This window comes from Phlebotomus papatasi, chromosome 2 (genome assembly GCF_024763615.1).
Source record: "Phlebotomus papatasi isolate M1 chromosome 2, Ppap_2.1, whole genome shotgun sequence".
NCBI lineage: Eukaryota > Metazoa > Arthropoda > Insecta > Diptera > Psychodidae > Phlebotomus > Phlebotomus papatasi.
This window is the reverse complement of record NC_077223.1, coordinates 42,862,524-42,888,643: the sequence shown is the minus strand read 5'-3', so window position 1 is coordinate 42,888,643 and position 26,120 is coordinate 42,862,524. Positions and strand designations below refer to the sequence as shown.

The 26,120-nt window shown below is 32.6% G+C and overlaps 2 protein-coding genes across 4 annotated transcripts in view; both read left to right on the top strand.

Annotated features, from left to right (window-relative positions):
• The window catches only part of LOC129801162 (dopamine D2-like receptor), a 91,934-nt gene extending 68,389 nt beyond the window's left edge, over positions 1–23,545 (top strand). The window contains exons 6-11 of one of the 3 annotated variants that reach the window (XM_055845940.1): positions 5,690–6,154; positions 16,331–16,417; positions 16,483–16,704; positions 16,774–16,908; positions 17,024–17,124; positions 23,188–23,545. In XM_055845940.1, coding sequence (XP_055701915.1) covers positions 5,690–6,154; positions 16,331–16,417; positions 16,483–16,704; positions 16,774–16,908; positions 17,024–17,124; positions 23,188–23,402 — 1,225 coding nt within the window. In that variant the 3' untranslated portion in view covers positions 23,403–23,545. The remainder of the gene's footprint in view (positions 1–5,689; positions 6,155–16,330; positions 16,418–16,482; positions 16,705–16,773; positions 16,909–17,023; positions 17,125–23,187) is intronic. The other 2 variants (XM_055845942.1, XM_055845941.1) reach the window with 2 other exon arrangements.
• Positions 1–26,120, top strand: part of LOC129801176 (40S ribosomal protein S12) — a 422,333-nt gene that overhangs the window by 151,603 nt on the left and 244,610 nt on the right. The window lies entirely within an intron of this gene.

The following is a 26,120-nucleotide window of genomic DNA, read 5'->3' as shown; positions in this document are numbered from 1 at the left end:
ACTTCTGTCTCTCTGGGAAGTTCGAGTAGCAAAATAGCATTTTCAATGTTGCCCCACCTCCCTCTATTTTTTTATTTAAGAAAAGTATCATTTATTTACCCAACAAAATCCAATTCTAAAGTAGTTCCAAAAATATAATAGTAAAAAAGCTGTTTTTCATCTTCAGATAGGAACTAATATCCTGCAGAAAACAATTAAAACAATTACATAAATATTATTAAATTTTATCAGTATAAATTATTATGAAATTAGAATAATGTTTTATATAAAAAATTCTATCTTTAAGTATTAAATATATATGTAATTTCTTTCAAAAATAAATTGATACTTCCATTGTTTTGAATTTTAGTAATAAAGATATTTTTTTGTTCAATTCTTTTTTTCAATTAACTTTTCTGAAAAAATATTCATGGTTATATAAAAGAAAATGGTTAAAAAAGGATATGGAAATAATAAATTTATTAGGCTTTTAAAAAATTCACATTCTGATGGAAGAATTAACCATGGCAATGACATTAGAGTCTATATAAAGAGTTTGAGGAAAAATAATGCGGTTTTATTCATTCTTAATTTATCCATTCCAAAAATCCTAACACGAACCAAATATGCTCACAAAACAACTATTTCCTAAATGTTATTTGTTTTTAGAAAGAATTTCAAGCTTCTGGCATTCATGAAAACTTGATATTTGAGAAGTATTTAGGATCTGTGAAGCGCCACATTAGGAATCTAGTAATTAAATTGGTCAAACATTTACTCTATTCAAATTCTTCTAGACCATTTAATACAATTAACAATTAAAGATATAGGGGAAACTGGGGCACCACCAAACACGGTGTAACATCAAATAATAATTTTTATTTCTAAACTATTTGGAGTATCTCAACCATTTCTTCAGTGGACAAGCATCCCTATAATGCCAATAAATTTCTATAAGTCTTGTCCTTTGAAGTCGAGTATCTGATTAAAAAATGGCAGTATTTCGTGCTACCCCGTGTTTGGTGATGCCCCAGTTTCCCCTAATTGTGACTTGTTAAAACGATAAAATGGATGGAATGAAGGAATTAAATTTACTTTAAAACAAATAGCGATAACTGTTGCAATATTCATAATTACGAAAAACATATTTTTTCAAAAATTCTCGGGTACTCTCTAATAAATAAATGGAGAAACACTTTCAAAGCATCTTTCTACAAATTTCATCTCATAGAAGCGAAAAGTACTTACTCCATTCAGAAAGTATAGAAAAGCAAATCAAATTTATTTGATATTGATATCAATAAATATTTGAATAGTGAAATTAGTTTTTATCAATGCGAGCAAATTAAAAATCGATTGACAGTAACTGTAAGATTTTTGATCAGTTGATCTTATGTTATAATAGGGTAGAAGGAACACCTATTGGCGCTTTAATGTGCCAGGACCTTTGGCACCCCATTGTGTACCATTTGGACTACAAAATTTGAACACCTATCCCTATAGGAAAAATTACATTATTGAAAATCGTAATATTATGCATTTTATTAGATTATGAAATTAATTTCAATATTCTGACGAAACTCTCAACAAGTGTTACCCTAAGGAACGGCGAGTAATTTGGAAAGATTTCTAATTTGGAATTTTTAGATTTTTTTACTGTTATAAATGGGAAAAAAAGAAAAAAAAACACTAAGAAGTAGGGTAAGTGTGCCAAATTCCGGCTAGTTTGCAATTTCGGCCACCTTTTTTGTTCCTCGAATTTCCATGAACTTTTAGATTTTACGTACTCTAGAGACTATAGGGTGGAATCACCAGTTCTCGCCAGTGCCCCACTTCTCGCCACTTACATTGAAATCGCTATTTTTCGCAATTTATGAAATAAATGAGTCGCAATTTTTTTGTATTGTTTCTGCTTCTACACATAGAATCGAAAAATAATAATTATTCGTTTTGGATTCACGATTTTGATCACTTTTTAGAGCAATATTTTAAGCAAGTGCATCGAATCCAACATCTCTTACCAAATGTACTAAGTGTCGTCAAATTTTCATCAGGCCAAAAATACCTTTGGGTAAATAATTTGTCTATTGCATATTTAATTGCACTTGTGGAATACATAAAACTTGTATTTAGTCAATTAATATTTCATTTTATATTATTTTTGTATAAAAATGAGGCATGGCGAGAAGTGGTAAGTTAGTAGTAGTTTTTAAGTAGTCCAGCGTTATGTTCTAGGATTATTGTTTTCACGTATCTAGAGCCAATACATCTAAGTAACTTTGTGTCAATTTTGACTTATCTTGTAACAAGGATTCAAAAGTTATTATTAAATGAATTTAATTTTTTCCTAAACATGGCGATAGCCGGTTATTCCACCCTACAATGCAAAAGAATAACAAAAATGTAGCTTCGATAAACGAGATGACGTGAAAAAAGATATTGGAAGAATTTCGGAAGGGCAAGGAACTATGAGAATGAAGGTGGCCGAAATAAGGCACCAAAGCTATGTCTATATTTTTATTCATTTTAAAATGTATTAAGAATGATTTTAGAGTAAAGATGGTAAACTCTTTACAAGGTTCCAAGCTACACTCTTACAAAAGAAAGAATAAAAAAATCAATTTGTATTTAAAATATTACATTTCAGACTTGAGACTTTGACGCTTGCATGCAACTATGCCGAAATTTGGCACAGTTACCCTACTGGTCCTTTTTTCCTCCCCTTCTTTTTCTCATTTCAAATCTGAAAGAGAAAGATAATCTTAAATTCCAAATTGGATATAATTCCAACTTACTCTATTTCACTCTACTAAATTATTTTCGGTCTATTAACGTATAGCTTAGTTATTGACAAATGAACTATTTTCATTTCGACGGCTCAGAATATAAAACGAACAAGTGGCGAATGGCCAACTTTACAGGAGAACGATTTCAAGCTGACATTTTATATTCTGAGTATGGGATTTCTTAGATTTGCAAGCCCTATAACTTTGGAATATTTAACTTTCCGGTATAATACGCACAGGGAATGTAAAGGGCGTCAAGGAGTACCCGAAAAGCGAAAAAACAAATTTTACTAAAATCGACTTATTCGACTTATATTCTGACAAGTCGATTCCTTTTGTATCTGCATTTGACGCAAATACCGCAATGAAGACACAATTTCTTTTTAAAATTTTTTCCATTTCCTTATTGCAAGCTTCGCTTGAAACAACGCTCATATTCAATTTAAGTTTTTATAACTCCCTGGCATTTGAATAATATTATATTAATTGCTAAAGGTTGAATAGAAAAGTTTTTTCACTATTCAAACTGAAATTGTACAGAGTCTCTATTGAAATGCTAAGAGGAATCACTGTACGGAAAAAAACAATATTAGAGTGAAATGAAAACAAATAAATTGCTGAGAATACACTAATCTAGTATTTTTTACTACTCGAACTTAAAGAGAGAGCAATTATATAATCCACTTTTTTCAACTTTTAATATGGCTAGAGGCTAAACGGTAAAAGATATCGACTTGCGTTCGATGACCCTCCTATAAGTTAACATTATCTAGGGTAGTCGTTTTTACTTTTTCCCCTAGTCCCCCCCCAAGACCTGGTTTTTTGGTTTATTTCAAAACCGCTTCCTAGAATTTTATTTTCATTTCCGAATATGTTTTGGAGGTGGTCATGGCGAATATTTCGTCCTTAGATATCTACGTTCGAAAAATACTTCGATATCGAATTTTCGAAGGTCAAAGTTTACCCACTTTGGAAGGCCTATTTTTCAACCAATTTTCTTAAATCGACCACTCAGAATATAAGTCAAACAACTCGATTTTTTACAGAATAATTATTTTGAAAGTTGTAGAGATTTTAAATCTCCAAAATCCTATACTCTGCATGTAAAATCTCAGCTTCAAATCGCTGTCCTGTCAAATTTGCCTACTGCGAGTTATTCGTTTCTTATTCTGAGCGATCGAAATTTGGATTTCTTTGAAAGATCTTGAAATTTTCAATCCGATTGCATCGGACTTAATTGTTCATGAGTCGGTAAAGTACCCGTAAATGATTTATCTTTCTCGGATTTACTTTTTATTTGGCCCTATGTTTGTTACTCATGCTAAAATATTCTAAAATCTTCTTTTCTTTAGTAATTTCTTATTTCGGATTTTTTTTAAATTTATGAATTAATTTAATCGATAGTAATGCGGTATGTACTCAAAAACCATACGGAAACATAATACACACAGAAATTCGTCTTTCTTGTGAGGTCGAGCACTCCGCAAAGCTATTTATCTATGTAAGAACTTTACTTTCTGCCGCAAGTAGCATTAGTAACCTATCATTTTTTAATTATCAATCTTTTAGTCGAACACTTTGATCAAATTGAATAAAAGTTCATAATTTTTTTTATAGGGAAAACTGGGGCAGTAGTAAACATGGGGTAGTTTTAAATACTGCGATATTTTATAGCAGATATTAGACTTCAGACGGCGAGACTTATATGAATTCTTATAGAAATTAGATACCATAAAGCAGGCTTCATGATCATGTCACATTTAAGATTAATATTAAGATTAATACTTTCTGAACTGCGAGAATGCCAAAAAAAAGATAGCACGTGTTTTCTCTTGCCTCTCTCTCGTGTTTCGCTCGAAAACTGACCGAATCACAGTTGGCACGCATGGAAAATTGCTCGAATTGCCTATAATACAATTCATAAAACAATTAATACGAACAGTAATATCTTACTCATCGTATTATTCCACTATAGTGTACTCTTTCTTACACACGTGATTTTCCATTTGAAAGTTTGCATACTATATACCTCTCCCTCCGACTTTTCTTAATATTAATATTAATCTTATATGTGACACCATGGTCAGACTGGAAGTTTAGTCCAGTTCCCAAAAATCTCAAAATCATAAATATCAACCAATTTGATGGCTTTTTCAGATTCTAATAGGTCATTTGCCTTGAATAATCAAATCCTAAGTCAAAATTTTCCAAAAAATCTTGCATGATAACAAATTAGAGAAGTTACGCCATATGGCTAAGCCTTAGCGCCCATATAAATACAGGCTGATTCTCAAGAATATTTAGCCTGTTTGGCAATACAAAATTGGATAAAGGAAAATTATGCGAAGAACAATCGATAATCCTAAGTTCTCAGTGTATGACTGTTTGGGATAAATCTTTAGCGCCAAATTTTACAGTCTAAATATGCTTGAGGATCAGCTTAATTGTGCCCAGTAGGGGAATTCTGTAACAGTATGATATGACAAATTTAAAAATGTTTTTTTGTGGTAAATTTTGGAAAAAAATAATTGAAAAACACATTCATATCATTTACTAAGAGCTTCATGTAGCTCCTAGAAAATGATAATTCCATGCTCACTCAACTCTGATGTTGTCCTTCTCGCGAATTTGTCATGAAAATTTATCATATGACATTGCCATATAGTTACAGAATTCCCCTTCAGGTCTGAAGCCCGTATAAGAATTCTTGTCCACTGAAGAAATTGCTGGACATAAGTCCAAGTCGTCCAAGTAGTGTAGTCATAAAAATCGGCCTTTACAACTACCCCATGCTTAGTAGTGCCCCAGATTCCCCCTATGTTTTTTTTTAAACTATCAAGCCCATTGCATTTATCTAAAATCTGAATAAGCTTTTATTATTTTTATGAAGAGGATTTTGTCAATGAAACATTCTTTTTTTGCAGATATATCGCCGTGACGCAACCGATAAAATACGCAAAACATCGCAACAATGGTCGCGTGAGCCTGACTATATTGTTAGTATGGGCTATCTCAGCTGCTATTGGGTCTCCTATTGTGCTGGGCCTCAACAATACACCAGAACGTGTCCCGGACCTGTGCGTTTTCTACAACAGCGACTTCATAGTGTACTCATCACTGAGCAGTTTCTACATTCCCTGCATAATCATGGTATTCTTGTATTGGAATATCTTCAAAGCCCTAAGATGTCGAGCGCGAAAGCAGAGGGCAGCCAGGAAGCAGAACATATCAGATTTGGAAACAGGCGGTAGTGTAATTGAAAACATTGCAGAGACGCGAAAGTTTGCCGAGACCATGCTCAGCAAGAATGGGTCTAACCCAATTGCAGATGAGGAAAGACTTACAAATACAGCTTCGGGTTCTGGGGAGGCAGAAGATGACGTTATTGGGTAAGGAAAACTTTGTCAAAGCCATCCAAGATTATACTGTTTGCTCCTTTCCTTTGTGACAAAAGACAAGTGAATTCTTGAGGAGCACTTTGCATTCCTCTCGAAAAACGTGCCCTTTTTAAGAGTATATTCCGGATGCCATAGGGCTGTAACTTTAGTATCTTTTTTTTTAAAGCACCTAAGCTCATAAAATAGTTTTATGAAGAAAAATTCGCTGACACGGAAGCTTTTGAAATTGTGTCCACGTGAGGGTGGAGAAAAGTGACAACGTTAGCAGAAAAATTTCATATTTGGCCAAAGAATATGTAATACAATAAAGTTGAGGGTAAAAGAAATGTACACAAAACATGAACAGTAAAGTATATTAGGTGTAATTCAATGAGCTTGAAGCCTTTCACCATGATTTAATTTATTTAGTTCAAGTCCTATAAATGGAAAAATTAACAATTGCCAAAATTAGTGCCTAATTAATAAATTCATAAAATAAAATGCATTTTTAACATATTCGTCATTAGTTAAATATTTTTCGAGCAGTCAAGCTTTTTAAATAAATGAACCACTTGTTCAAAAAATCAGTTCAAAAATTATTTCCTCAATTTCTCGAAAGTATAATTAATTAAATTTTATCATTAAAATTTTAATTGCGGGTTGTTTTTCGATTCATTGCCAGATAGAAACATCCCTGACTTGCTGATTTTCTTTTTTCAAACTTAGAAATGAATACTTTTTAATTGAGAAACCCATTATTTTGAAGGTTTTAAAATATTTGAGTTTGAAAAACCATAAAATGATGTTCAATTAGGTAACTGGTATTATTTATTCATATACCAAAAGTTAATCCACAACTTCTTGGGTAACGATACGAAGACGAAAGGGTAAAAAATTGGGGATCAGTAAAAACTCTTTTTCAGTTCGAAACATAACTTTATATGACCGTAAGGACCGTAGGAAAAAGTTTTTCTAGATATTACCGGTAACCAATCGTCCCAGGTTAATGTAATGTAAGTTGTAAATTGACTAGGGGAGACTGGGGCAAAAAGTCACAAATAAGTCACAAATTGAAAAATTCAAAATTCAATATCTTCCAAGGCAAAAAAGATAGCGGCTCAAATTTTTTTCTATAGATAGCCTTCATAGACCTTCATCAATGTCGTAAGTTTCTTAGAATTCGAACAAAGAATTTAGAAAATAAAAAATATCGAAATTTTTAGCCCTATTTTTGAAATATTATATTTTCCTTGCAGACGACAACAATTATTATTTTCCAAAATTGATGCACTGGTGAATATTTTCTAAATAATTTGGATTTTTTGAATACGAATCCGCTAGCTATTTTAGAATTGCACAAAAGTTCTTTTCTCCAAAAATTCTTTTATTAAAAATGCCCACTTGGGATAAAAAGTAACAAAAGGTATAGAGCAAAAAGTAACAAAAAAGCGAAGCAATTTCTGATGTTTCACGGCGAAAAGAAACGTCATTATTATGTCTCGCCGCTTGTTGTTTGCATTGGTCAAAGGATTTGCAGTCTTTTGTGTGTTTTTTCTAAAAAAGCTTGAAAAGCGCTTTCCTCGTTTTCTCACTATTCTCGCATTGAAAACGGTGTTTTACAAAGGTGTAAATGAATAAATTTTCTATGAAAATATGTCCTCTAAGTATTTTTTCAAATTTACGGAAGCCTGTAATGAAGCGAATCAAAATATGATAATACCCAATGTCTGGTACTATTTGCCCCAGCATTTTTGAGAATAGTCACAAAATTTACTTTTAGAAAACTGCTCGATAAATGTATTTCCTTACAAAATAGAGGAAAATTACTTTCACAAAGTTGTAGAGCGGTAAATTTCCTATAAAACCACGCTAATTAGAAATTTTTGAAGTGCTCGAGCAGCTTGTAAAAATAAATAAAATATTCGTTTTGTGACTTTTTGCCCCAATCTCCCCTACTAAATATGGATGGCCAGTGGTATCACCGGTATAACAAATAAGAATAACATGAATAAGATTAAGAAAAGGGGGACTAAGTATGAGATATTCTAAACTACAAATGGGAAAATTCGTGTGTTAGAAGGGGTACACTGATGGAGTAGTAATAGTAGTAAGATATTATTCTACTAGATAATTCTCTATAAAATACCGATGATATTTCAAAAAGAAAGGGACAGATAATCCTAACCGGCTTATGTAGGTGAGATTCTTAACGTGAGCTAACTCGGAGTGCATGCAAATTCGATTTGGAGCTGAAGTTGGGAGACGCCATTCAGTTATCTTGAATCAAATTCGTGAAATTATACAAATTTTGTATTTAAACCAAAATATCAAGGATTTGGATGAACTGACAGAAAAGTGTTATATGGGTGAAATGTAGACCAGAATGTTCTCTATAATTTTGCCGTAGAACTTGAACTCATCGATTACTCAGAAGCCAAGATAATCGAGGTTTTTTGTTTCTTAACTCGTTTTTTCATCCAGAGTGCCCCAAGTAGTCATTTGTTGAACTTCAACTATATCAAAGAATTGTTGTATTTTGTGGGACTTTCCATTTAAAACCCTATTTTAAGTGACTTGGTGGAGTAGAGGCAGTCAAATTGGCATCTGAGTGATTTCAAAGCGTTATTATGGGAAAAATCAATTTTTTCACACTTAAACGGCAAAATCGGAGTGACAGCGTAGTCTAACCGGAAAATGATGTATGGACGAAATGTAGAGACAAATGTCCTCTACAATTATGTCGAAGTAATCATCAAAATCGGTTCAGCGACAGTCGAGATAATTGAGGTTATGTGATATTGAAATTGGTTTTTCGACTGTGGCGCCCCTGGTGTTGGTCCCACGAAGTTCAAATATTCTAGAAAGTTGTAGCATTTGGTGAGATCTTTCGTTTAAGCTCTCATTCATCAAAATCGGTCACATAGAACCGGAGATATGATTTTTTGAATTTCGTGAAATTTGACCCCTCATATCTCCGGTTCTATTGAAACCACAGCGCACATACGCACCATTTTGGAAACGTCCTAGACTGGACTACAACATATTAAAATTTCATTAACTTGCACAATGCCGTTTTTGAGAAAAATGATTTTGAATTTCGATGAATTTTGACGCTATCACAGCGCCACCTGTGGTGACTTTTTGAACTTCCATCTGAAAGTGCTCATCGAGACGAAACCAAAAAGGTAAAATTTATGTCGATATGTTAATTAGAACCGGAGATAGAGGCCGGTCAATGTTCGAACTTTGAGCCCTTATAGCTCGGGTCAGGGGTTATGGATCGACTTAAGGTTTTTTTTGTTTGATAGGTATAATCAACGGCTACAACATACTAAAATTTCAGCCCGATTGCATAAGGAATTTTTGAGTTATTTAACTTTTAAGATTTAAAAATTTTCTTTTTAATAATAGCGCCCCTAGCGGTGGTTTTATGAACTTGCGATGTTAGAAGAGGAAGTGGCATTTCACGAGAGCTTTCCAAAAAGCCCTCATTTTTTAAATTCTGACAATTAGAACCGGAGTTATGGCCATTTTAAGAAATTTTTTTTGGACCCTTATAGCTCGGGTCAGGGGGGTCGGGGGACCTTAAGTTTGGTATTGATGGAAAGCTCTAAGGCCCAGCTATAACATACTAAAATTTGAGCCCGATCGATGCCATAGGGGCGGAGCTATTGAGAAAACAAAAAAAGGGGGGTCTTCAAAATGGCGGAAGGAGGGGTGGGGGGTGGGGGGTCAATGCACCAAGTTGCAATTTTCATGCGATATATAACCTTTGCCGAAAACCGCAAGTCGATATCTTTTTTAGTTTAGGAGCTATTAAGCTCCAAAGAGCGGCCGGACGGCCGGCCGGCCGGGAACGTAACTTAGCCCCCCATATATTCGTGATCAGGAAGTGGCGAAACACATTTTGGCCAAGTTTGAGCGCGATCGGAGGACATGAAATTTTGTTAGGATTATAGTAGGTGAGATTGTTAAGAATCTCACCTAATAGTTGTCTCTTTCACTAATTGAAATATTTCATGTGAGTGAATATATGGCAATTTATTTTTAGCCTAAAATCAAATGATTTTATATTAAAATCTTTGCAAAATTCAAGCTTAGCATGATTAAATATTATGGAAAGCAATCTAAGTACAAAGATGATATTATCTTCTTCTGAGCAACATGTTATGGAAATTATTTGTAGATTAAAAGGATTAAAGTATTTTGCCTAAATAGGAACTCCTAAAGATATATTTTATAGTTAAGCGTGTGTTGGCGTTATCTCAACATGGTGTGATATCTTCAAAATCCAATAAAGCTCCAATGAAAAAAAATCCTTTTTGGGATTGCCAATCTTAAATTTTTAAAGACAACAAAAATGAAAACTGCAGTTCTCTAGACTGAGATATTTTAAAAGGTTTTTTTTTTAGATTTTTCCGCACATAAACTTGGACTTTTTTTTAACAAGATTTTAAGTCTGTCATGATAACGATGATAATTATTGCTTTTCGACATCAGTCGCAAAACTGTGCCCCATTCAGGAAATACCGGTAATACTATTAACGAGTTTGCACTCAATTCTCGCAAACAGTTTTACTCCTTTTTGCTGCCACGGCAAATATTACAGATGCAGTAAAGTGCAGAGGCATGTGCTCAAAAAATACATCATTTGGTGGTTCTAAAGTTCTATCTATTAACTATCATCCTACCCTCAAATAAAATTATACGCAAACAAAAAAATTGTAGGAAGCATTCTCGCCATATCGTCAACTTTACAAGCATTTGTCGTAATTTCCTTTTGAAAAGTTTTAGGAGACGTTTTCAATGAAATTCCATTTTTTCTTATGAGCCCTGACTGCGACACTTTTGAAGCAAAATAAAGAAAGTATTGGATGATTGCATAAGTTCGTGGGCCACCAAAAGGCAAATTTCAACAGTTAATTTTAAATTAACCCTTTAAGGACAATTGGAACACCGGTGTCCCATAAAGAAAATAATTTTTCCTGACTACCTAAAGTTATTTTTTTCTTATGTCTATACATAACTGTAAAGTAGAAGGTTGAAGGAATCTAGAATATTTTTTGCAAGTCTCTAGTTATTTGCTATGCAGTAAATATTTAAGCTCAAAAATGACGAATTTTTAAATTCTCAAATTCATAATTGATTTTATTTATTTTTTATACTTCTGATTTTTTAAGCAAAACCCTTTTGGCAATAAAAACTACAATACTCATACGTAATATTTTTCATTAAAGCGATAAATATTATTCATTGGTATTGTCAGTAAAATTACTTAAATTTTTGGGCTATTTTTGTCCCTATCGTTCATAGAAGCACAAAATACACCGAATCAGACTCGGTTGGACTTTCCAAGGTTAGATGTAAAACTTATCATTGATTATGTTTCTCAGTTTAATTTTTATTGTTGATTTTCAGTCCGTAAAAAATGTCTCGTCGTGAAAGGGTTAAGAGTATACAGTATGACTCTCGCTCAATCGGCTCTTTTTAAATCGTGCGAAAAATTTTGTTAACAATTTGCTCAAATTCGCTGTAGGGTGGAATAACCGGCTATCGCCATGTTTAGGAAAAAATTAAATTCATTTAATCATAACTTTTGAATCCTTGTTACAAGATAAGTCAAATTTGACACAAAGTTACTTAGATGTATTGGCTCTAGATACGTGAAAACAATAATCATAACATAACGCTGGACTACTTAAAAAACTGATTTTTATTAATAATGCTAAAATAACCATTTCGTCGCCACTTTTTACCACTTTTCGCCAGTTTTGTAAAATTTGTAACCACTTCTCGCCACCCACTTGAAAAGAACCACACTCGGTTATTTTAGGCAATGCTATGAAAAGAATACATTCACCATTTCTCTTTCCTTGTGATCACTTTATTATTACTCTCTTTAAATGATTTTTCTTCACTTTTATTTGAGAAATCAAATTATGGGGCTTTTGCAGAAAGTAAACAATGCAGATTTGACAACTGAGAATGTACGAAGTGAAGTTAGCGTCGCCTATTGAAAAGATATGGCGACAGGTGGTAAAATCAATTCCAGAATATTACCACTTCTCGCCATGCCTAATTTTTATACAAAAATAATATAAAATGAAATATTAATTGACTAAATACAAATTTTATGTATTCCACAAGTGCAATTAAATATTCAATAGACAAATTATTTACCCAAATAGGTATTTTTGGCCTGATGAAAATTTGACGACACTTAGTACATTTAGTAAGAGATGTTGGATTCGATGCACTTGCTTAAAATATTGCTCTAAAAAGTGATCAAAATCGTGAATCCAAAACGAATAATTATTATTTTTCGATTCTATGCGTAGAAGCAGAAACAATACAAAAAAAATTGCGACTCATTTATTTCATAAATTGCGAAAAATAGCGATTTCAATGTAAGTGGCGAGAAGTGGGGCACTGGCGAGAACTGGTGATTCCACCCTAGTTCTTCCTATTTTATCGTGATTCTTTATAATTGAGCGCTTTTTGTGGAATTTAAAGTCTTTGACGCCCAAATCTATCGATAAACCGGATGATATTTTGCCCCAAATGCCCATAATTGAGAGAGAGTCCACTGTAGTCTCAATCGATCTTAACACTTGTCCTCCAAAGATATATAAGCTTATCTATTTCAGTTTTTAAAGAAAAAACTCTTTTTTCTTGAAGATAGTTCGAAAGGTCATTTTTGACAGCCTTTGGAAAATTCATATTTTTGCACATTTATCAATTTGATAAAAATTGGAACAAATGATAATCGGAAGGCTCAATGCATGAAGAATATTCTAGGTGCTAAAGAATTTCCCACTACAACACCTTTGGTATTTTGACAGCGTTTCTTATGAGACTCACAACTTCGCGTTATTGCCTTCGAAAATTATGCTTTTTCTTTTACCCAAAAATGGATTTTTTCTTAAAAATACTCATCGAAACTAACAAAATGCTCAAATTTCTTGTCTTCTATAATTGTTTCGTTGAGTTTGGGTAGCCTAAAGTCAATAATTTTCCTAAAATCTCATCAAACTTGCAGCATCACCTTCGTGAGATGCAGATCAGCTCTTGCAATTGCAACAGGTTTGACTGTTTTTTCCGAGACCTTTTCGACTGTATGTTGTTGTATTGGAGCCATTTTCCATCATTTGTTTCCAATCGGTCTAAAAAACAGTTTTTATCATAAAAAAAAGAGGATAAAAATGGCCAAAATAGCGAAATAAAATCGAATAATTATTTTCCAACATTTTAACAATCTTTTGAAATGTTATCCACAAACTTTCTTCCATTATAGGATACTCAGAGTAACGTTATCAATGTTAGAGGCCGTCTAAAATGGAGTTGATCTTTCGAAGGATAAACCTCTATTTCGAAATTTTCCAAAACACTTTTTAATCATTCTAAGAGGAAGAACATGATCTAAATATAAATTGCTAGAGTGCTTTTCCGTAGAAGTCCATTACTTGAACCTTCCCAAAATTCGCCTAACATTAAATGTTGTAAATGCACTTTTTTGTTCCACATTTTGGAAAAGTCCTCTAAAGGACATATCGCCTTATTTGACGGACACTTGACATCAGAGGGATGTAAGACATTATAATCTTTCCAGTGCGTGCAAAAGTTATTAAAAATAACGATGATAAACTATAGAATACACTGTAATCACGCCTATGAAAGTGGCCTACGAACTTTTGCAATCATCCTATATAACTAATAAACTGTAAATAAACTCGAAAAAACATATAGATTTTTTTTAAGAGTAAAGATATAGAAATAGATAGTTAGAGGGATAGATAAATTTATTCATCAACAACACTTTCGAAACTGTTTCGTTTTAATGAGATCCCGTCTAGTTTTCGACGTCCACCGCCGTCTTAGTGTTGGTGTCCAATCTCCAGTGCAAAATAGTGGAAAGGCTCTTTCTCACAAGACAAGCAAGTGTGCTAAAAAAGTTACGGCACATGCTGATTAGAAAAATTTTATATGGAAATTTGTAATATCGAATATCGAATCGAAATATGTAAATATCACAAAAATAAAGGTACGACAAATGCTGATTTAACTGACGACATCTAAAAAGAAATAATTTACAGAGGATGGATTGGAGTGAAGAGTAAAAAAAATGAAACGATATACCTCTTGTGAAGTGTGAATATTTAATATGAGTATATATACGTCATAGACAAACAAAAAATCATTAAAATTTCAAACAGTTTACGCCTAAATTTATCTATAATTCTGACGACATTTCTGGTCCCAAATGCCAAAATTTAATACAGATTTTAGTGTATTGTTACTCCGCTCTTCACACTTATAAATCAATATTGTTTATTCTCATGTAATTAAATAAATCAATTAAATTCTCCTTGTCGTCAGGCATTCAGTAGAGCTCTATAACTCATATAATTTGGAGGTCATCAGATGTTCGGGTAGTAAAATATTTAATGCTTTCAAACAAAACAAAAACATGCACAGTATACAAATTCCTTAGCTGATGGTTTTCCTAAAGTGCTGTCATTTTGAGACAGAATACTATGGAATGGTACCTTCGTTATATATTGCTCTTTCATTAAATTCGAGCAATAAAAGAAACATTATGCATTTTACTTTCATTGCCATTGGAATATTGACTTTGGCTATAAATTGACATAAATATTTGGGGTCAATATTTTGGTAAATTTCGTTAACCCTTTAAGGACCATTTAGGTCGCCGGTAATACACTGGTCCTTATTTTCAAATATTATTAAAAAAAATTTGGGACTAGGGGAGACCGGGGAGGTTTGGGACACTTTTTCATGTTTTGACTTTCAGACACTATTCCAAAAAACCACCATAGTGTATTACAATTTTATGCGGTCTATAGGATACTTATGGGTATTGACTTTATAAAATGTACTCGATAGAACTTGGAAAACAAACTGAGTTTTCTTGGAGAAGATAAAACATTTTACTTGACGCTTTGTCCCAAACATCCCCGATGTGGGGCAGTATGGGACGCAAAAGTGGATTTTTGGGACGCATTTTTTCTCGCATAATTTGTATTACTGGAACACGTTAATTAATTTTAAATACCAGATTAAAAATATTTCTGATAGAAATAAAAATGTTTCATCTTTTATTTACACTTAGAAATTAATATCAATTTTATTTGTACAGTAGAGTCATTTATTGTCAATCAATTATTTAAAGTATTTTCTTCTTATTTTCCATCTACCTTTCTTTTCTTCTTTTTATTCTAAATATTGCAATCATGATTATCAAATTCCTCAGGCTGGTAGATTTTCTTGCAACTCTTAGTTTCGAACTCATTGATGGCATCCTGTTTGATTTTACGACAACTGCATTGTACCTGTTTTCTCATTATCTCTCTGAATTAGCTCTCGCCTTGCCTTTTCTGGAGAACTTGTTCGAGACATTTTCGAAAAAAATAGTTTTTAACTAGATTGGGCAAAGATCGAATATCCTCTGAGAAGGAATTATTGATTCCCAAGACATTGATGGTATAATTGTCCCTGTAAACAACTGCTCAATTGGTAAAGTTTGCACAACAGGGAGATTTTCAGTAGAAACTTGGCATTACTTTCCATTTTGACAATAAAAAATTGCACGCCACCTACAATCTTGTCGAAAATCAACGTCCCATTCATCCCCTTTCAGGTGTCCCAAACATCCCCACGTGTACATTTGGTATTTAAAACTTTTATGAAAAAAACAAGAGCGTATAATCTCTGAAACTTTTATAAAAATATGTTCCAAGATTACACTGCTACCTAATGAGATAAAAAAGTTTTGATTATATATCGCTGATATAAAATACAAAGAGGAAAACTGAGACGTCAAAATATACGATTTTTATAAATTTAAAAAAAAATGTTCATAGTATTAAAACAATAAAACTGAGGATATCCATTCTTTTAGTCAAGATACATCTTAATATTGCCTACGATACAGTAATGGTTAAATCCCATTTATTTCAAAAATTAATTGAAAAAATCGCCTTGTCCCACACTACCCCTGTCCCAAACTCCCCGGTCTCCCCTACATATGTTTTCGCGGTTTTCACCATTTAAAATCCATTAAAAATACAAATGCAAAAACAAATAAAACAAAACTTCAAGGCAAATTTCTGAAAAATCATTAGTGATACTTTTAGTTCCAGAGATTTTTAGCGTCTCTCTGTTTTTCAGATCTCCAGACGTTGACGATTGCCATGTGATTGTTAATGATAAATCTACAGAATTTATCCTGGCAACAGTCGTCGAGGAGGCTGGAAAGTAAGAGACATGCCCTCGAAAAAAAATCCCATTAATTGGCATCTAATATCTCGATTAATTCACAGTGTCATGGCCCAAATATCATCACCCACCCAGATGACCAAGGAAGGTAATGGAAAGCACGAGGCCCGATACTCTCCCAAAGCTGCCCCTCATCCAACTGACGAAATCATGGTAGCCCCTCCATGTACTTCAGAACTGGCTATCGGAAGTATTCTCATAAATCGCAATGTGACGTCAGGGAACGATCTCAAAGGAAGCAAATCTTCAAAATCTGAACAGTTGAAGTGAGTGATCCTTAGTACAACTCACACTTGGTATTTGAATTTCCTCTAACCCCTATCACCAACCCGTAGTGTGACTGTTAAACCCATGCCCTTCGATAAACGAGGCTTCCAAGAGGCAATAACACTTGCTAGGCACAGTTCCACCCTATCGACCATCTCATCCGGCGGCTCCAGGAAGGAGAATAAAAACTCACAAGCATCTAGGTAGATATCCCGAGTAGATCATACCATTCCAAAAACATGTGATATTATTAATATTTTAAATATTAATTTGTTTAAAGAAAATAAAATATGATTTAATTTGGATATTTCATTTCAGGTTCACAATATACAAGGTCCACAAAGCTTCCAAGAAGAAACGTGAGAAATCGTCCGCTAAGAAAGAGAGAAAAGCCACGAAAACTTTGGCTATAGTTTTAGGTAAATTTAAACCATCCGCAATCCCATTTAAAATTTATTTAAGATTCACTTATTCATGAGAAAATTAATTCCTGAAAAAACTGAATCGATTCCAAGGGGATTGTGAACCCAAAATTAGGTTTTGTCTGTAGTTCTATTGTTTTTACTCCTGCACTATTTTGGGCCATTTTATTCTTAATTTATAAATGCTCAAATTAGTTGTGAATCTACAAAAATTAAAAAGGGCTTTTTGAGAAAACATTGCCAAATTCTCTACCCATTCAGAACTTCATGCAAGAATTGGTTCACTGAACAAGCTCATTATATTTCAGATATAGAGTACAAAACTATTTTTTGGCTGCAAACCTTATTGTCACTAAAGCTAATATTAAAAGTACTAATAGAGCTCCAGTTTTCAAATGATTGTTCTTATTCTTAATGTACTTGTTTGGTCTCAATTTAATTTGTTCTCAAACGTTAAGTTTTACTATTTTCTGAAATGTGAGATTAGTTTTCAAAGTTAAAAACTGTAGGGTAAAATGAGGTAATTTGGAACCATTTACAATTTGGGACACATGAGATTTTCTCACTGTTACAGAGGAGCAAAGAGAAAACAAAGACCGCAAAATGGAAGAAAAAGACGTTTAAGAAGAAACGGAACAGGTTTCTTCCTTTTAAATATCTAAAACAATGAGAAAATTACTATTCTATAAGTCGACTCGGCATACACTGAGAGAAATCCGAAAAAGTTAAAATAACATTCCGGAAATGTTAATTTTACCCTGCAGTATTGATCCATAATCGGTGTAAATATTACCCTTTTTAGGTGTATTGGGGGTTAAAATTACCCTTTTTCATGTTAATTTTGTCCTGAAAAAGGTGTAAAATTAACATTAAAAAATGTTGACATATTTTTACACCTAAAAAGTGTTAAATTTATGAGGAAAAAATGTTAATCACGCCCTCTTTTTTTCTCAGTGTAATACTCTAAAAGATATCACACTTCCGCTATGGCATCAGGATTGAAGACTTTTAATAAAAAGTCCCTAAACATTAAACAACAAGTTGTATATATTATTTAAAGTGGAATTTTTACAAACCAGCGAGCACAGTTAGCTGAAAAAAGATGCGTGTTCAGCATATTTTTGCTGAATCCATCAGCAAAAATGTGCTGACCGGTCAGCAGTCGCCGAACAAAAAGTGCTAACTAAACATATGGAAATGGCGCTGACTCGCGAATTTTCGTTTAGGCTTAGCAGAATTCAACTGAACATACATTGAGAAAAAAAAAGATGGTGCGATTAACTTTTTTTCTCATAACTTTAACACTTTTTAGGTGTAAAAATATATCAACATTTTTCTAATGTTAATTTTATACCTTTTTAAGGGTAAAATTAACATGAAAAAGGGTAATTTTAACCCCCAATACACCTAAAAAGGGTAATATTTACACCGATTTTGGATCAATACTGCTGGGTAAAATTAACATTTCCGGAATGTTATTTTAACTTTTTCGGATTTCTCTCACTCACTCAGTGTACAAATATTTTTAGCTTTATTACCAGTTGGCGCTCGCTGGGAAGCGACATATGTATAATGTTGGAACGAGCTTGAAATACTCAAATTTAACACAAATTTAGCTTTTAAAATGTCCATTTTCCGTTTTTACTCTAAAGTGTCACTATTACACACAATTTCAGTCATCATGTAATCGAGATATAGAAATGTTATTTGCTAAACGTGTTTCCTGACATGTCCCATGTTGCTTTCGCGTTCAAATGCAAATAATTTTATTTTATGCAACTTTATAAAACATAAAGAGATTTGTAGAGTTGTGAGAAAAAAATGAATATTTTGAAGCAATACATGTTCTTTTACCGCAATGTGCCACTTTTGTTATTAGAACATACCACGCAGAGAAAAAATACCCTCTAGAACCAATGCATTTATGAGATACTTTTGGTATTAAAAGGGCTCCGATTAGAGTTGGTAAATTTCAAGAAGTTTCATGAATTTCCGCCTAAGGTTGGTGGCAACTGCTGTGAAATTTCTGAAGTTTTACCATCTCTAGCTCCAATATTTCGGGAGTAGGGGAAAGTGCGCTACCTTCGAATGACTCAAGCTTCGGACAACTCAATTTGTTTTCTATGTTCTTAATGGATTTGAGCGATTTAACACATGGCTCTTTTCAGGAAATTTATTGCATTGGATAGGCTATTAAATTATCATATTATAATGGGTAAAATTTATTAAAAACATATTGAAAAAAATGAGTTAAGCAAAGCTTGAATCGTCCGAAGGTAGCGCGCTATCCCCTATTAAATTCTACTTCTACGGTATTTTGAGATACATTTCAAGAAATTATTTTTTTAAGTTCATCATCTTCATTAAAAAGGAGGTCTGGAAAAAGACAACGCTTATTCCTTACTGAGTAACGCGAAGATACCAGTATTTTTCGGCAAATATATAAGAGAAGAGCACCAGCGATCGGCAGTGTTCCTCAGATCGTCAGATTATTACCGTATTGTTGCACTAATTAAAATAATTTTTTAAAATTTATTAGCTACTTTTTACCAATTAGGGTAAGTGTGCCAAATTCCGGCCAGTTTGCAATTTCGGTCACATTTTTTGTTCATCGAATTTCCATTAATTTTCAGTTTTTGCAAACTCTACATATTATACTATGCAAAAAATAACAAAAAATGTCGCATCGACGAGCAAGATGACTTGAAAAAGTAGAATTCCGGAGGGAGAAGGAACTATAAGAATGAAGGTGGCCGGAATAGGCCACCAATGCTATGTCTACATTTTTATTCACTTTAAAATGTACTAAAAATGATTTTAGAGAAAATAAAAATGATGAACTGTCTGCAAAGTTCCAGTGAACACTCCTTAAGAAGAAGTAATAAAATAATTCAATTTCTATTAAAAATATAACATTTCAAACTTAAGACTTTGGCGCTTGCATGCAACTATGCCGAAATTTAGCACACTTACCCTAATTCTCACAAGAATGCAGTGCATTAGCTCAGATTTAATTTATAAAAACAAATTTTCCGTGAAACACCTGATTAAGTTTCTGACGATCCGAGGTGCAGGATACATAGTTGCAATTACATCTATTTTTTATTGATTTATTGTAAAAATTTAAAATTCAAATACACAGATACAGTTAATTGATCACTAATATACCGATTAGCATACACAAAAATACCAAATAGTACTTTAAGGCGTATATTTTCAACTAAATATCGAACATGTCTCTTAACATTCCGATCCGGGGTGCTCTTCCCTTATATAGATTTTAATGCATTTTATTTTCAATAAATTTTTGTGAATAAACTAATTAAAATAGAAAATTCAAACTAGAAGGATATGAAAGAATATTAAATTCTGTAACTTTTAGGCATAGTAATTGGCGCATAAAATGTTGTATTTAAGTGGAAGAATTATTCCAAGATCGAAAAAAACAGAGAAAATGAACAATTTTGGGTGCACTTTTTCAAAAAATATTCCAAAAATCTTCAAAACATATACTTTATTTTCATCGTAGGTTCTTGATATAGGGAATGAAATTGCGCGTCATTTTAGCTTTATGTGACTACCACCGGATAATTAGGACCGGAGATATAAATTTTTGAATTTTAGAAAACAGCAAAAAACTAAAAATGCATATTTCAAAAAACCCAAAACGTGACCCGGACAAACGGATTTCAGATTTGAGACCCTTAACTCTTTAAGGACGAGAGGGTCAAAAATCGAGGGTCAGAAAAAATCACTTTTCTGACTTTTTAAAGCAAAACACAACTTCAAATGACCGTAGGAAAAATTTCATTTTTGGGTCATCTGTGACCCAATTGTCCTTAAAGGGTAAAATCGTTAAATGACCTTTCAACAAGTTTTGGCACTCTCGTCAAAGACACCCACAAAAACCTAAATTTTGTCGCAGTGTTATTGGGTTAATACGCATTTTGGACTTTGACTTCATGGACCACTTTTAGGGTTTGCAGACCACCTTGAAACTCAAGTGACCAACTGCAAACAATTGATCTTGACAGAGGAGAGATGTCCCTAGTATTTTTACTATTTTGTAATTAATTTCCACTGCCTTTAAATTTTTTTTAGCAAAGGACTTATTCACTGCACGAAGTATTTCCATTTTGAAAAAAAAATGAATCGACAAATCAACTTCAATTGTCTTGAAAGATAAGAAAGAATTTCCAGGTGGAATTGAAACTTGGTATAGATCCATATTAGGAGTGATATTAAAATATTGACCACAATTTATAATTCTAATTGTTTATAAGTGTTCCTCTCAGAACTTTTCACCCGACCTGTAAATATAGTGCGTGACATTTTTGATTGTGAATAACTCCGGAAAATGCCTGATAGTACTTAAAATGCCCCTTATAAATTACTTATCTGTTATGCAGAAGGATCCCCACCAAGAAGAGTTATAGGGCTCCTAAAACGACTCTCAGTCTTGATGAAAATCTCTTGACTGAAGATTTTAGGCACAACAATTTTTTCTTTGAATGGCTTTGGAGGAACTTAACATATTGCTCCACCTTCACTTCATACAAGTTTATCACTAAATCACAGTTTATTTTTTGGCCACAAATAGTATTAATTACGAGTGAATAAATGTAACAAGAACAATTTGGTTCAAAAGTCTACTTATTTATCTAAAATAAAATTTAAATTAATGAGCAATTTTAACATTTTAATTTGCTGAATACAATTATTTGTGCAATTACATTTTATAGTATTATAACTTAGTTAAAGTTGTTTTCGTGGACCAAATATTAGTTTATATCAATAAATTAGTGAAAATCTGCCATTTCAACTGATTATTGTCGCAAAATAACGCATAGAAACAATTAATGTGAAAATTAAATTGAATTTGCAAATTGAAAAGTTCTAGTGTTATAGCACAGTTATAAAATCAATTGCAAAAGTCAAACGAGAAGCGTACAAAATTAATAATTTTTGCTAGCATGGACTCAGATTTTGCTTTAGTAACTTTAAAGTTTTATCCCATTCCTTTCAAAGAAATCAAAAGTGTGCTAATATTGAAACAGCCCCACCCAACTGCCCCAGTATCTGCACTCTCTCTAATCTATGGGAGTGGAATAGATTAGTGGCTGCCTTGATAAAATCTTTAATTTTAATTGTAGAATTCTTTTAGTTTAAGTGAGTCACAAAATTAGAATTCTTTCTTCTACTAGACCAAATTGAATCCAAAAACTAATTTTATGCAAATTAAATTGATATTCATTTAATTAATTTATATTATTATTTAATAGAAATAGAACAAAAAATTGTAGCACAATAAAAAAAGTAGGTGAGATTATTAAGAATCTCACTTAATACGATAAAACATTAAAAACTCTCATTAAATCTTTGTTTTGTGTGAAAATTAATTTAAAGAAAAACAAAAAAAACTGTAAACAAAAAAAGTTAAAAAGGTTATTCGTATTCACCAATTTATTTTTCTATGAATAATGCCCAGTGCACAATAACTTTTGTTTGTAAATGTTTTCAAATTTTTTTATGAGAGTGAGTGAGATGACTAGACCTAGATCTCACTCACTCTCATTAAAATGTCAAAAACATGTTTACAAAACAAAAGTTATTGTGCGTTGGGCATAACCGATATAGATTTTTATACTTTTTTTAAATGGATAAGAGCAATTCATGTTCAAGATCATAATCTCTCTTATGGACTGCAAAATTTCCAACATTCAAGAATTTGACAGAATAATGTTGACAGAATAATGACAGAATTGTCAGAATAAGTGAATTTGTATTAAAAAAAAATAAAATTATGTAAAAAGACTTTTTTAAGGAGTCCTATCGAAATTTTTATGAGTTATAAAACATTAAAACCGTAAGATAATATGATTCTATGACTAGGTTTTACATTTTTTTTTAAATGAAGCATAACGCTTGATAAAGTCTTAAATCATCTTCTTGGTATCACTAAATGTCTTATTGATCGTCACCTAGTAATATTATATTACCATAAAACTTCCCTATACTTTATAATAGAATTAATTACTAATTTTGCTTTCCCGATTGCAGGTGTTTTCCTTATTTGCTGGGTACCATTCTTCACATGTAACATCATGGATGCCATCTGTACAAAGCTGGACCTGAGTTGCTCACCCGGTGTCACAGCTTTTATCCTCACAACATGGTTGGGATACATGAATAGTTTTGTGAACCCAGTGATTTACACTGTTTTTAATCCCGAATTTAGAAAAGCATTTAAGAAAATTATACATATTGGGAATTAACCTGTAAACTATCTCTAGCAATTTAAGTGACTAATAAAAACAAAAATCTTTAAAGAAAAGTAAAAATAGCGATAAATAATTGAAAAGAAAACAAACTGAAAACTGATAACATTCAATAAAACATATGAAAACGATTATAAAAATTGTCTCTTATTGTCCTATAGGGTGGAGTCTACACTTATGGACAGAGTGCAAGAATCTTAAGTTCTAACGTAAAACAGATTTCGAAAAGTTATAAAATTATTAGTTTATGATGTAATTAACAATTTTTTTGATTTTTCGAAATCTGTTTAATGTAATAACTTAAGATTTTTGTGTTGTCCATAAGTGTGTACAACATCCATAAGTGTAGACTCCACCCTACTCCTTATTGTGAGATCAAAATAACCGAGGTTTTGGAAGAACAGACATCGGGAGCAAATTGGTGATGGTGACCCAACAAGGTTAAGTACTCTTTTTAGGAATGTGTTGACGTATTCACAGCTCAAGATCAACTGACAGTCTGTTGAGATCGCATTATCGGAAGGCATATTAGTTCTCGACCTAAAGTCTTAAGCCTAAACTAGACACATGCTGATCCTCCAGAATATTTAGCATGTAAAATTTGGTAATAAAGATTTATCCCAAACAGTCATACACTGAGGACTCAAGATCATCAATTAGAGGTCAATTTTTATAGGTCAAATTTTATAAGCTAAATATTCTCGAGGATCAGCCTGCGTCTATTTGGGCCCTTATACTCATCGGAAGACTTAGACAGCTAACCCTAAGGACAAGGGACATGGGGCATGTGAACCGAATCAATCTTTGGGGATTCACAATAATAGCAGGGACTTTAATCCTTTAAGGACGAGAGGGTCAAAAATCGGGGGTTAGAAAAAATCACTTTTTCTGACTTTTAGAGCAAAACACAACTTTAGATGACCGTAGGAAAATTTAATTTTTGGGTCACCGGTGACCCAATCGTCCTTAAAGGGTTAACCGCGGAACTGTACTGTATGATAAAGAAAGTGCAATCTTTACCACCCATTGCAGATGGCCCACAATAAGACGGCAAAGTCCATTAGGACTATAGAGTAGCGGTCCTGGCGAAGGATCACGTAATGTATATATATAAACCAGAGGTGTGCAAGAAACCGTTGAAACCGAATTAACGTCAAAATAAGTTTGTTATAGTAGCGTTTTGACCATTGACTTACATGTTTCATTTGACGTTAATTCGGTTTCAACGGTTTCTTGCACACCTCTGATATAAACTATAGCTTGAACAACTCAGTACAGTAGAGTCCCGCTATAGGCCATCGCTCTATAGTCCACAATTTATCGACCGTTGATTTTAAAACACTGATTTTAAGTTAGGGTAAATTAAGCTAATTCAAAACCTGCTCCAAATGGAAATTTTTCTCTACTCCAAATGGAAACGTCACTGTTTTCATGATAAATACTGTACTAAATTACTATATTTATATATTTTCTATACCACAGTTCCATTATTTAGTTAATTTTGCTCCAAATAAAGTGAAAAACCATTCATATTCACAAATTTTAATTTGTTAATTTCTCAGAAAAATTAACAGTGTACCTTTTCATCATCGAATTTTTCATCGATCGACCATGTTTTTCAATGAAAAACACAATGAGGTGACTGTTTATTCGTTTTATTTAACATTTATGTCATATTTCTGGCTAATTTTGGTTAAATTAAGTGCTAATCTTTATTGTTAACGGTACGTGAAGTTTTCAAATGAAATAATTACATATTTCGTGAACAAAAAGGGTTTTTCTGAAGTGTCTGCAAATGCTTCAATTGGAAACCCCGGAAATATGATTTTTTTTTTGGAGAGATTTTCTTATTGTTTTAGATGGGAAAGGAGAAATGACCAGGAATAAGAACAAATCCTGCACTCAGTAGCAACTCAACAAGGTTTTGGGAGCCTTTCGTCGCGGTTTCACTTATACTGTTTGTTTCCAATTAGAAACATTCCCTTGTCTCCATTTGGATTAATTTGTTTCCAATATAAGCATTTTACACTCGCATATTTTAGTTGTATTTAAGAAGTTTTCAAATTTTATCTAAAGAATTTTCACTAAACAGTAACATTCTAGAAGAGTCAAGGAGCAAATTTATGTAAATCTCTTCAGAAAAAATATGAACTTAATAGCATTGAACAGACTGGGCCATTGCTCTTTTAATCGATTTTCAAAGAAGCAATGGAGAAGTGATATGACACCTTCATTTTTTTCGATTGGATAACTCACTGAGAACAGCGCCATCTAGTGTAAGAAAAATTTCCAAGGCGGGAAATATTTTCAGTTGTTCAAAACAATGTAATTCACATTATTCACATGTATTTTATACTAAACTTTAATTTCACTAAGCCTATACTCATTTTAAATGTATTTCAAAAGTTTTCACAAGAGTTTTATGAGTAAAATATCCTTTGTTTTGATTTTTCCTGGCATCAGCTGATTTCGATTGTGATCGATGAAATTTCGAACAGTGAATTCAAAATAGAGAATGTTAACGGACTATGTAATATGAAAGTGTCAAGAAAAAGCAATTGACCGGGCAATTGCTTTTTGCTTTTTGTTCAAGGTATTTAAATTTGGCTAATTTTACTAAAATATCATTTTCTTTTTACAGAATATTGTCTCAGAGAACGGAAAAAGATCAAATTGATGCAAAAATTGGTTTGATGCCTCAATTTTTTGAATATT